This window comes from Phaethon lepturus, unplaced genomic scaffold, assembly GCF_000687285.1.
Source record: "Phaethon lepturus isolate BGI_N335 unplaced genomic scaffold, ASM68728v1 scaffold951, whole genome shotgun sequence".
In the NCBI taxonomy this organism is placed as follows: Eukaryota; Metazoa; Chordata; class Aves; order Phaethontiformes; family Phaethontidae; genus Phaethon; species Phaethon lepturus.
In genome coordinates, this window is record NW_010515380.1 from 158537 (window position 1) to 172167 (window position 13631).

General features: G+C 41.8%; 1 protein-coding gene across 1 annotated transcript in view; it reads right to left on the reverse strand.

Annotated features, from left to right (window-relative positions):
• Nucleotides 1-4394: 4394 nt before the first annotated feature.
• KL (klotho) overlaps nt 4395-13631 on the reverse strand; it is a gene marked incomplete at its 5' end in the record, with an annotated part of 14193 nt that continues 4956 nt past the window's right edge. The window contains 3 exons of the mRNA XM_010295741.1: nt 4395-4732; nt 8521-9637; nt 12221-12489. Coding sequence (XP_010294043.1) covers nt 4395-4732; nt 8521-9637; nt 12221-12489 — 1724 coding nt within the window. The remainder of the gene's footprint in view (nt 4733-8520; nt 9638-12220; nt 12490-13631) is intronic.

Genomic DNA, 13631 nt, shown 5'->3' on the forward strand with positions numbered 1-13631 from the left:
ACATGGGTTGGGGCAGCCCCCGGTATCAATACAGGCTGGGGGATGAAGGGATTGAGAGCAGCCCTGCTGAGAAGGACTTGGGGGTACTAGTGAATGAAAAGCTGGACATGAGACGTCAATGTGCGCTTCCAGCCCAGAAGGCCAACCATATCCTGGGCTACATCTACAGAAGCATGGTCAGCAGGTCAAGGGAGGGGATTCTGCCCCTCTACTCTGCACTGCTGAGACCCCACCTGGAGTCCTGCATCCAGCTCTGGAGCCCTCAGCATAGAAAAGACATGGACCTGTTGGAGCAGGTCCAGAGGAGGGCCACAAAAATGCTCAGAGGAATGGAACACCTCTCCTGTGAGGACAGGCTGAGAGACTTGGGGTTGTTCAGCCTGCAGAAGAGAAGGCTCCAGGGAGACCTTATTGCAGCCTTCCAGTACTCAAAGGGGGCTTATAAGAAAGATGGGGACAGACATTTTAGCAGGGCCTGTTGCCATAGGACAAGGGGCAATGGTTTTGAACTAAAAGAGGGCAGGTTTAGACTAGACACAAGGAAGAAATTTTTCCCAGTGAGGGTGATGAACCACCGGCACAGGTTGCCCAGAGAGGTGGTAGATGCCCCATCCCTGGCAACATTCCAGGTCAAGTTGGATGGGGCTCTGAGCAACCTGATGTAGTGAAAGATGTCCCCCTGCTTATTGCAGGGGGGTTGGAGTAGATGACCTTTAACCTTCCAACCTGAACTACCCTATTATTCTATTTAAAAACTTCTATTTAGGCACTGGCCCCAGCAATCTCCAACAGAAGTTACAGTTATCTATTTGTCATTGGAAAAACAAATAGCAACAGAAACCACTTGCAGTTATCATAACAGCCTCTCCTAAGGTACTCTATACTTCATGTGGCAGACAGAGAAATTGGACAGATTAAACAGTAGGATGATGTTACAATTTGTTACAGACCATAACCTTATTTCATTTCTGAGATTGTTATAAAAACAATGTAACATTCATTCTTTCATTTAACAAAGGCATCCTTCCCACAGTCAGGCTGCGCAATCTTTTCAAGAAATGAAACAGAAGCTTTGCACTCAACGTCACAAAAATATTTTTAATAAAAATATAATTTTGTATTTTACAACATGTTTAATCTGGAGCATTGAGCAAACTGGCGACAACATTTCATTCTAGAAGCACGGTTAAAATCAAGAAACTGGTCTACATATCATACGGCAGGTTAACATCCATCACATGCAGACTCCAGTTGCTCTTCAGAAAAGAAAATAGCATCCTCCCCCGAGCTGTCTTTGCAGCCTGAGTTTGGAGTCCCCTCAGCTCAAAGTCTTTGCTCTCGGTGCACAGATGGTGACGGGGAAGTGCCAGATCATTGCTCACACGTGGGTATCAAACGGAAGAAATGCCCCACAGCCCACAGCCTGACCGCAGAGGTGATTACCCCATCAGTTTGCATGAGCACACTGCAATTCTCCTTGGACAGGTACCTAATCTTTGCCTATTCAAGGGCTTTTTTGTTGTTAGTGAAGGTTGATTTTTTCCAAGAAGATTGACAAGAAACTCACGCTGGCCCCTCATTACATAAAATGAAGCAGTTTCCTGAGGCAAAACCATACCATTATCTCCACCAGACCAGCCTGTATTTTCGCTGGCCCATCACTGTGCAATTCATTCGCCGAGAGCTCTGCACTGCTGCGTACCGGCAGCACCGCAGGCAGACAGCTTAGGAGAAGACTTTGGCAACTGCTGTGCCCAGCTCGAGCCAGTCGCTGCTCTGCAGTGATATTTAAAAACTTGTGAAGGGAAGAGCACCAAAGGCTGAGTTATTTCTACAGGCCACAGCACCATGAGTGGGTGCGATCAGACAGTTTCATTGCAACAAATCCCAATTTACCTACAAATTAGATATCCAGCTGGTGCCATCTGCCTGTCGGTGGTTACATATCACCCAGCCTCTACGCGAAGAGTCTACAGCATCTCCTCCGTGCTCAGACTGCTGTTTCACACGTTGTGCTGTGGCTGGGCCATGAAATGGCACAGGACAGCAACTCACTCGGTGGTTAATGGCTAGTGAAATGTCAGGATGGGCCAGTGCTCACCGGCACGGCACCTGCGCTCTTCTGGACTTGCCCTGCCCAGGCCCCCTGAACCACCTCAAACCCAGGGGAGGCACATACGCTCAGCTTCTCAGAAAGATCAGCTCCGGAATCTTTTCGTTTTACCAACAAAAAAATGATTATAAGATACATACACGCACACACATAACATACAAGTTAGGCATGACCTGGCTACAGTTTATATTAAATGGATGTCACTTTCTGTTATATACTGTGAAGGCATCTGACTACCGGAGTAATGTATTGCAAGGTGATTCATTGCCATGCCATGGAGAAAGCCATTTGGCATTTCATACATTTAGGGAGAGCTATTTCTTTGTAATCCACGCAGGCACCAATGCATAAATATACAGCAGTTTAAAATTTGGTCTTCTTCAGCAGTCCTATCAGGCTATAAATAATTTTGATATATATTTTTAATACTTCATCACTTACCCTGAACTTTTGATCTTAATCTCAATACCAAAATATACATTAGTGCAAAGAGAGACTGCTTTAAGATTGGAACTAGAAGACAAATATATTAATCATTATTATAAGATACTAATTCTTTTCTATTTCTATAGATTATTTAAGAAAAAATATAATCTTAAATTGCAAATGAAAATCATATTTCATACGTAAATTTTAATTTACAGTATAGAATCACAGAATCATGGAGTCTTCAGGTTGAAAGGAACCCTGGCAGGTCATTTAGTCATCTGCTAGTCATCTAGTAGATAAACATCACATTTAATACAGCATAATCAGCTTTAGTAGATAAATAATTCTTAATTAACACAGAGCACGTTTCCTTTAAAATATTATTTCCAGTGACTGACATTATTCACATAGCAATAAAAATACAATTACCGCTGAAGGCGATGCAGGCCTAGAGTTAGAGAGCGGAGAAAAATGACCTCACTGCTTTATACCGAGGACACTCCTAATGTAGCGATTCACCAGGCAGGCAAAATAACGTAGGATTTTTTCCATTCTCTCTCTATTCCTACTAATAAACAGTGTTGCTAGTATTTTGCTAATTTACCTTGCTGAGAGAAAAATGAGAGGCCCGCAGACGTTCAGCAATACTTCGGGATGAAATGCTGCCAGGGACAGATTCAGTTGCTCAAAGGAGACCCTCCAGCCAACCTGGAAGGGGCCTGGAGCAACAGCTCCAAGATCTCCGACCCTGGCAAAAGCAGCAACAAAGGGCTGGATTATCACGCCAAGATGCTGGGATTTAAAGTCTCCATGCTCAACACAAATGGCATGCGGAGACCATCTTACTAAATTACCCACAAGTTAAGTAAATCACCCAGCAGGTAAGTAGCCGGGCAGCAGCGGAGTGCCAGCTGTGTGGAACTTGCTGCGAGGAGTGCAGAAACGGGGTGCCCCAGCCCTGCTGTGTCCATGGGTACAGGGCAACAGGGCACAGGGTCAGGCACACAGTTTTCTGACAACTGAGACAGCAAGGACATCCCAGTTCCTGCTCTCTGCTTTTTCACTGAGCAAACCAAAGAGAAGCCTTTTCACCCTTCCCATCTCTTCCTATCAGATGGCATGACCCCTGCAATCCCTGGACACACCCCTCCTGCTTTCCCCACTGAAAAAGACACAGTTCCTTGAGCTGAAGTTCCCCAATGACATCCTGAAGTCAGATGCAGCCGTCAGCAAACTGAGTAGCAGTTAACTAATTTACCGAGAGCTCTCAGCAGCAGAGACTTGTGTCCTCCTTTTCTTCCCTCCGCACCTGCTTTAGGAAAGGGGGTGTCCTTTCCCCTGCTGCTGCTTTGTGCAATTCTTCTCCGTCTCTGCTCAGTCATATTCCCTGCTCCAGTCAGGTGTTGGCTCTGATCACACAACATCAGCATTAAATCCTAATTTGCAAAAGTAAACTATTTTGTTTCTCCCCCATCTTCTCTTGGAGAATTTGACATTCAGGCTCTTCCATCACTCCATGTCTTCAAAACATACCTTTTACCTGTCCAACTCAGTGAGGGAAAAACAAGAAGGGGAAAGCATCTGCTCAACAAAAGGTCCCAGGGAAAGTTATGAGATAATTCCAACCACAGGAATTAAGGACTGGTCATAAACCAAATGTATTAAACCAGAGAGAACGATTTCTGGAAGCCATATGCTAGCAATCTCTTCCCTGTGTCAATGTACTGCAGTATCAGGCAATGTAAATGCCTTCCTAGTGCTGAAGCAGTCATGACATTGTGCGCTCTTATTTCAGATTTCCCAAGGGGATGGAAGGGAAAGGGCAGCGAGTGATGTATTCGAAGGGGCAGCTCTATTTATACCTTCTTTCTACCCTCCTGGAGTAGTAAGTAATGAAGAATATAGTAACAATAAAAGCAACAAATGTGAAAGACAGAAAGGCTAATAATGATTTTCTGGTTCGGAAGAAGTGGCATTCAGAACATGAGGCAATCTCTTCTGGGCACAGCAACTCAGGAGTTTCAGGACCAGGAAAACCGTTATTGTCAATTATTTCTCTGTAATGTTTCATAGAAGGCTTTGGTTCGTATTGATTTGCAACATAACTGTAGAGACCATATTTAGGAGCAGTCTTGTCATTAAAAGAATAGACAAAATATCCTTGCAGGTTAACGTTATCCAAGGTGTAAGCTGCGAAAGAAAACAATGTGTTGAAGAAATTAATAAATGACATTTTGGACTTCAAGAGCAGTACCATATGCCAGTACATAAAGCAGGGGCAAGGGCATGTTAAACCCACATCTGCACTTCTCTTCTCAAAAAGAAGGTAAAGTACATGTACATCTATGAAGCGTTTGTCATAAAAAGTAAAAATTTGTCAGCCATTGCCAGTGTGATCTGTGAGTACCCCGCAATTTATTTCCTTGTGCTTGGTAAGCACAGCTGTGAGTGCATGATTGTGTTTAATGATCAGTGTGGAGCTTATCATGAAAAGAAGGCTCTTTATGTATGAAAGAATACAGGTTTTGGTTTTCCTGCACCTGGATTTCTGCAACCTGCTTCTCTGATTCCTCCTCCTCTCTTGCAGAGCACCTCCTGATGGGGATGGTCGAGGAACAGAGGACACCTTCTCACTAACAAAGGCACAGTGACACCAGAAAAAGATGTGTCCATTCTAAGGTCATGTACTAGAATATCACCAGTGCAAGTGGAAAGGTTATGCAGATCATAGTCCTCTCGTTATTGACCCAAGTTTCTGATCCAAGATGACCTGTATTAGTCTTTGTTGAGAACATGTCCACAGTGCTAACCTGGCTACTGGAAGAGGTCCAGCAGTTGGAGCATTAACCTTGAGCCATTAGTCCTGCTTAACAAAACCCATCAATGCATAGTAGTAAATGCAAACTGTAATATTTTATCTCTCAAAATCACTATTTTTAACAAATGAAAGCAACATCTATCAGATGAACACAGGACTGAAAGCTAACAATTGCTGAATTTTCATGTGCCTCTGAACATAATTCTTTCTGCAGCCACATGCAAGACATTTAGCACCTCTAACATACTTTTTCATGTGTAAAAAGAAATAATATTTGCCTGCCCTTTTACAGAGCTGCTACCCAGGATAATTAGTTTGTGTTTGTAAAACCGCTTGTGGATTTAATGGTGTTACATAAATGGTTACTGCCGTTCTTTGTTTTCAATTGGCAAAGATGTACTTAAACAGTGTACAAAGAACTTAAAAATATAGCCTCTGTCCAAAGGGTCCCGTACTGTATTCTGGAATCATTTATCAGCACAAACCTCTTGGCTCCCCTGGAACAATGCACGTAAGCAACATTACATGCACAAATGCTGCCACGTGCAGTCCCTGAGACCAGTTAGAGGAAGAAGGCAAAACAGGGACTTTAAGGCGAGAGCACATATACCAAATCTCCTCTCATTCCTCCCCAGCGTGACACTGAGGCAAGGACACAAGATCTCTAATTCATCTCAGTTACTGCACAGGGTCTTGCAAAAAAAATGCAAGTTTTGGAGAAACCTTGATCAGTCATGATGCCAAGGTTAAGATCTTGCTCCCTGTGTAAGGACAAGATGGACAAAAGCACAATACCAGAGCGAGAGAAGAAAAGAAAATTAAAACGCTGGTATTACTGACAGACCAAACACAATGGAGGAGTGTATGATGTCAAAAGTGGGATAATGAGCTTTAGGGCAAGTACTATGGCTAGTTAACACAGACATATTCATCTATGACAAAGAAGGTGGAAAGATAGGAAAATATGGCTTACATGCAATGGTTAAGTTGAAAAACATAGAAGCTATTTCCAGGCTGGATAGAAGAGGGGAGAAGGAAATGATTGGGGGATACTGATACCAGATCAGTACGAATGACAAAGTTCTGTAAAAAATGGGGGGATGTGCACGTGTTCTGGCTAACAAGAACTGGGAGAAAAGCCCATATCCATACATACTTTGAGAACAGAAGTGCCAAGAACTGGTATGATCTAAAGTGGTAGGAAGGAGAGATGTAATACAGAAAAAACAGATTGAAACCATAAGCCCAAGTATAGCCAAGATATGTTTTTAACTACAGATGTAGAAAACATGTATCCAGTGCTTCAAAAAGCTGGAGAAGGAACTCTTGGTCACTTAATATTTGTGTTCAGTAATTCATGAAAGAGGTGGAAATTACAGAGGAAATTAAAGCCAATACTTAACAGAGTGGACAGGATGACGTAGCAAATTATGGAACTGCCAGCCATCCTTCACTACCTAGCAAAAGAGTGGAATCGATTATATAAGGCTTGAGATATGTATGATTAATGCCAATCATCTTAGCTGTATGAAAAATAGATCTTGTCAAATTAACAACATCTTTTTTATGAGATTAGCAGATCAATAAAAGTAATGATGTTTGTTGTAATATACTTAGAACGTCACAAGGCAACTGACTTGGTATTATAAGGCATTTGGATCACGAAAATAGAATCTTATGAGTTCAAGGGGAGCCCATAATAAACAGATTTCATCTGATTTCAAATAGAACTAGTAAGTCTAGAAACATAATTGCAGGGTAAGTAAGTGTCATGGTAGGTGTATTTCTACCGTGGTCATGAAGATTAGCTTTTAGCACTAAGATATTTAATGATCTTAAGTATATTGGCGACCTGAAAGAAAAGTAAAACTATTCCTCACAACGTTTGCAAATAATACAAAGATTACGGAAATAATTTAGTTAGTGTAGCAAGCTTTGCACAAGCAAGCAACTGGCATTTGAACATGACCAAATGTGAGGATGTCAAAGAACAAGTGGACCACACTTTAGAAGAGGAAGTTCTGCCTCGGGCACAGGAATCTGTAACTGAGTTTGACATCTCAGCAGATAACAACAAAGTGTGTGTAACCAACCTGCTGCCGTGGCCAAAAGGGCTAATGGGCTGCTTAGATGTGCGAAAGAGGAGTAAAAGGGTAAGAGGTTACATTATACCTGTCTGAGATATAGGTGTGTGACAGGAACAGTGTGTCCAAGTCTGGGTTTATCCCTCTCAAGAAGAATGCTGGCAAACGGGTAAAAGTTTAATAATTGAAAGGTTCTAAATGATGTTTTATAGTAAGGGACACAAAGAGCCTCATCTATGCTATTTATCAGAGAGATAAATGAGAGCGAGCTTGTTTTCTGTCTGTGAATACCTGCACAGGTAAAATAGATGCAAACGACCAACAAAATGGTTTAAAGCTGAAGCCAAAAAAATTAATATTAGAAGTAAGATTTCTATGTATCTATACATGCACTTATATCTAAAACCAGTAAATAATTAGCCACTGCAACAGCTTACAGTGAGATGTAGAAATTTCTTTATCAGTAAAAATTATCTCATTCAAGTCCTGTGCTTTTAAAAAAAAAAAATAGTGGGTGTTGTATGACAGGATGACTCAAAATGCCTCGTTTTTCCCTTATAAATTATGAATCACTGAGTCAGAGAAAAAGACTGGTTTGGGTTCTGAATAGCAGGAAAGAGTCCAAGAAATGGTATCATGAGGTAGATAGCTGAATTATTATGAAGAGCCAAGATCACTGTTGGATAAGATACAGAGACAGCTGAGGAACAGAACTCATACCCAGCCCTGAGGCACATCAGCAGAGAGAGGCAACAAAGCAAAAGAACAGTAGGCATGCACTAGGAAGAAAATCTAACTAAATACATGTGTAGCTATTCACATAACACCTACTTAAATTTCTTGAATCCATAAAAAGTTTCTTCTTCTGTCTTACGCAGAATATGTAAAAGGTCAGTCTTCCTGATGTTTAGTAACACCAATTAATCATAAATCAAAGGAAAAACTATCTGTTACGCTGTAATAACATCTCATTTATGGAGTATTCTAGGTAGGGTTTCTTTTCTTAAACATACTCTATCACACAGTGTATACTAATACTGGGATTTGTGACATATAAGCCATCTACAGATCCTTACCTTTTAAAGCTTCATTGATGTAATTCTGTATGTAATACACTCTGAGCTTATCATGCACCATATTCTGGTCATCATCAATTCCATTAGCCATAACAAAAATTGGGACATCGCCATACTTTGATTTAACCCACTTGAGCAATTTACGCAGTCCCCAGGGCACTACTGCAGCTCTGCTGGGGGAATGCAGCCATGTGATGTCATTGATCATTTGAACTTCAAGATAGTGGTCATATTTTAGTGCATCTTCTTTCTCCCAGCCCACGAGGGTAGTAGTGTAGTGACTCAAGGCAAAAAAATCAAATGAGCCCTGGACTAACTTCTTTTCATCTTCTGAGAAATAAGGCAAGTGGAAATTATACAGGTCAACACTGTTTCTTCGGTGAAGCCATGCTCTCATCACCTGTGGGTAATCACCATTTCCAAAGATGGGCTCTGCAAGCCAGCCAATGTCGAACTCTAAAATTCTGTCAGCAACTTCTTGGTCATTCCTGGAAAAGGGACAAGCTGGTTCTACCCAGTCAGCTTGCAGCGCTATAGATATTTTACCCTTCTGAGATCTCCTGAATTCTTTGTCATAAAGATGCCATGCTTTTGCATGGGCTTTCAACAGGTTGTGCCCTGCAGTGTATGTCAAGTTTTTCACAGGCGGTTCATTCATTGTGATCCAAAATTTGACACGGTCCCCAAGATTTGTAAAGCAGAATTTGGCATACTGAACAAAAGCCTGAACAGTTTCTGGGTTTTCCCAAGCTCCGTATTTGGCAAGGGAAACTGGAAGCTCTTGATACTCGGCCATAGGTTGCCATAAAGCAACAACAGGAGTTACGTTAACTCTGAGAAGTTCACTAGCAAAACACTGATAATAATGTACAAGTGTGTGGTTGATTAGAGAAAGGTTACCTAAAGGAAGGATTGAAGACCATTTCAGTGAAAAATGGAAGTGTGTGACATGCATTTCTTGCAGAAGAGAGATCTGGAGCCTGATAGCAGCAAAATCAACACAGTGACGCTTGCGTTTCGAGGTGAAAACTCCATCCACTTTAATAAGCTTTTTCGTCTGGTGAACATCCCACACATAAACATTAGAGTCAAGAAACTGGGCGGGTGTCGTGTCTACCTAGGTAGAATAAGAAACATACCAGATTTGAGCTGTTTGTTCTAGGTAGGTGGGAACATCATAACCATCAGGAACAATGTAGTGAAAGAATATCGCAAGTCAAAACATTGCATTTAGCATCTCTCTCGCATCTCTGATACGATAACATCTCTGGCTCATATGAATGAATTATTCTTCTGTTAACATGTGAGGTCAGAAAAGTACAAAATCTACGTATCATTTTCATCCTACGTTCCAAACAAGCTTATGCTAATGGTCACCATGTTTGTATCTTCTCCAGACTGCTTCAGTCTGTATGGGAAACAAGGGATTGCTCAGCAATGAGGCACTAAGCCCGCCACAGATCTCCAGAGAAGCAGATCTTCAGCAAAGACTACAGTAATTTTTAAAATGTTTTTCTTTCAAAACTGAGAAGCTATACCAAAGGGCCTACAGACAGACTGTCTGTTGTAAATTACCCAGTAGCTTCAGTTTCAAGACCACTCCCTGAATGCAGTAAAAGAAATAATGAATGCAACATCATTTCTGTGTTCAGTTCTTTTCCTGACTATGATGAAAGATGAGTAATGCTCTGCACTTGATTTTTAGCACAAATTCAGTTGACAAGCAAAATTTTTCCCTCTTGCTAAAGACGTTCTTTTTTATTTAACTCATACTGAACTCATTTCCAAGTTATTTCAGCAGTCTGTTGACGTCTGAATCAATTTTCTTTGGGCCTCCAAGTAAACCCACTATATGTAACTCCAACAATAAATGCATTTCCCATAAGTCTTTAGGGCTTCAGATGTCAGAATTGCCTGTGTGATATACCGGACACAGTAGAAGATGAACTTCTCATGGTCCCACAGAATTATACTTTCACTTTTTAATGAATATCACAGTAACGACTAGAAAATGGAAAAATGAATTACTTAAAAATAATGCATAGTATAAAATCTCCTCATTCATACTTTAGCGTAACTCTTACAAGAAAAACCCAGACTACAAGATACTGGTCCCACCTGTGTTTATCTGTTCTTTTTTTTCCCTTTGGTGCAAGGTTCCCCCTGAGTTCAGATTTCCTTGTCCTGCCCTCTGTTTGAAAAGCAGGTGTCAGCCTACAACCAGTGTTCAACTTGTAGCCGAGGCTCTGCAGACTGTATAAAGAAGCTGCTGAAAATCAGTTGCTATTTTCTCCGGAGAGGTCAGTACTGTGCTTATAGAAGAAAGTAATAAAAAACAGCATGTCTGAGGGAAATTGCTTTTCTGGAGAATTGTCCCTTGTAGATTACTAAAGCATGCATTGCCACTAATACTGTGGGAATGTTGTCAAAAGAGTTTTTCAACTCTGATTCATCTACAAATCACGCTACCTAAGCCTTACAGCACAAAATGTTTGAACGGCCTTTTGAAATGAAAATATTCAGCTTTGGAGGTTTTGGGGATGGGAGGGATTTTTTCACTGTCTTAGGATGACTGACTCCGCAACTTTATAGCTCTTATCGATCCCAAAGGCAGCAATTCCATTTCCAATTCCTAACCTATCTGGGTGCTAGGAGGATAATGACTGTTTACTTTTCTTGGAAATCGGTGTACCAGGTAAGGAGGTTGCAGTATTTTTCAAGAGAACAAAGTCAGATCTTACTTTTGGACTGAGAAAAAACAAATAAGCCCCTTGTACACTAGAATTAAGAAAGATTATGCCTTTGTGGAAAATTTAAATTAAAAATTTCTATTCTTGGATCCAGCCTCAGTGCTGAATTTAACTACACCTCTTTACTGTGGTTAGAGAAGGCCTGCAAGCCAAAACAGCATCTGAAAATTACAGAGCCAAACTGTTAAAGAGACCGTAACTAAGCTACAATTTTTACACATGCTATGAAGTCTTAAAATTTGAAAGGTTCTCCTGAAGTATCAGATTTAGTTAAAATAAAAAGAGTGATAGCTATGAATTGGATCCATGATCTAACTCAGTGCTATCCAGGGGCACTGACACAGTACTGCACAAAATGATAAGAAAGGAGTAGAGAAATTTAATCTAAATCTAATATTGTTGACTTTTTTTTACATAAAAGCTCTCTAGCAACAGTACCTGAATGTATATGCATAAGATGTAGAAACATGCCATTGGAGATCTAAGAGCTTTCAGGAAGTTTTCTAAAACATATGTTATCACAGCATACAAATATATTACCATTAAAATTATGGACATGAAAAAGCAGTATTATTTCCCATTTCATAGACATGGATATTTGGAAATACACTTTAGCAGATATAATCAACTTCCATTTGAAAAGGAGTGACTTCCAGTAACTGATCACATAACATGTCCAGGGAAGATGAGCATCACACCCCTTTCAATTTCCGTATGTATTCCTAAAATGTTATTTATTGTATCTCAATCTGACTGGATCTCCTTGGTCATACACAGAAAGTCTAGTGAGGGCTGAAAGACAGAGTCTTTGGCCCAAAAGCCTTTTACCCATCTCCTTGCAGCACCGTGGTAATACGTATCAGCAAAGACACTTCATCCAGCAAATTTATCAATATGAACTTGAGCACTGATCTGGCTGGACAGCCTGTCGGCTTTATCATCAGACTCACCTGAATGTAGTTGTCAACAATTCCCCAAGCAAAGCCACAGGGAAAAATCCCTTCTATGGGTTGGTTTTCAGGCAAAGGTGGGAAGCCGTTTTTTTCTATCAGCTTTTGATAGAACAAGACAGAAGATTTTGGCATCAACTTCTTGTCATGGCTTTGAAAATCAACGTAAAACAATCCGCGCCGAATGCTGTATCCCCTGTGCCATTCAAAGCCATCCAGGAGGGACCAGACCGTGTAGCCAAACACATTAACACCGTCGTACCGGATGGCTGAGGAAAGAACAAAACCAAACTTATCGCAGAGCTCATTTTTCCTCTGTACATTGCACTGTATCAGCAATGTTTGCAGTATCCACGTGTAAGAACAAAGCAATAGGTCAGATAAGTATCTTGGGGCCTGCCTCAAAGACTGTTCGGGGAAGATATTTCAACGCTGCTCAGGGAGCTGCCAGGGCACGGGTGCACTGTGCAAGGCAGTAGAGGTACCTGGCCTGGCTTTAAACAAGCCAGATTTAGAAAGAGCAGCAGCGCACCAGCGGCTGAGCAGCGCGGCTAACGAGGCGTGCCGAACGCCGGCCTCCGAGCAGAGCTCGCCACCCTCGAACTGCGTGCAGCAACTGAGCGAGTCACTGCGCTGCGCTAAGCACGCGCTGCGGCTCACTCCGGGGTAGCTCAAGTGCCATGAATGCACGCTACCCCGCATGCAAACAAAAGTTAACCTCTTTTTGATCCTTCCCCTCCGCTAAAAATACAGATTCAGAAAACCTGGACAACACTTTTGGTCTGCTGATGAATTTTTATGACCACGGATCTTAAGTAGAAGTGATAGTGCAGGAAGACCCTCTTTATTTGGTAATTCTGTCTCTTTACACCTTTTATGGCATAGCGTTTTCCAGCTTAAACATTTACAGGTTTCTAAAAATATGTATACATTTGTCCTGGTTTCAGCTGGGCTAGAGTTAATTTTCTTCACAGAAGCTGGTGTGAGGCTGTTTTTTGGATTTGGGATGAGAAAATGCTGATAATGTGCTGATGTTTTGGGTTGTTGCTGAGCAGTCAGGGACAGTCCAGCTTCTCGTGCTGGGCTGCCAGCGAGTGGGCTGGGGGTGCCCGGGGAGCTGGGAGGGGACACAGCCAGGACAGCTGACCCAGGCTGGCCAAAGGGGTATTCCCTACCATGTGATGTCATGCTCAGTATATAAAGCTGGGACGAAGAAGAAGGAAGGGGTGGAGGGACGTTTGGAGTGATGGCATCTGTCTTCCCAAGATACTGTTACACATGATGGAGCCCTGCTTCCCTGGAGATGGCTGAACACCTGCCTGCCCATGGGACGTGGTGAATGAATTCCTTGTTTTGCTTTGCTTGCGTGCGTGGCTTTTGCTTTACCTATTAAACTGTCTTTATCTCAAAC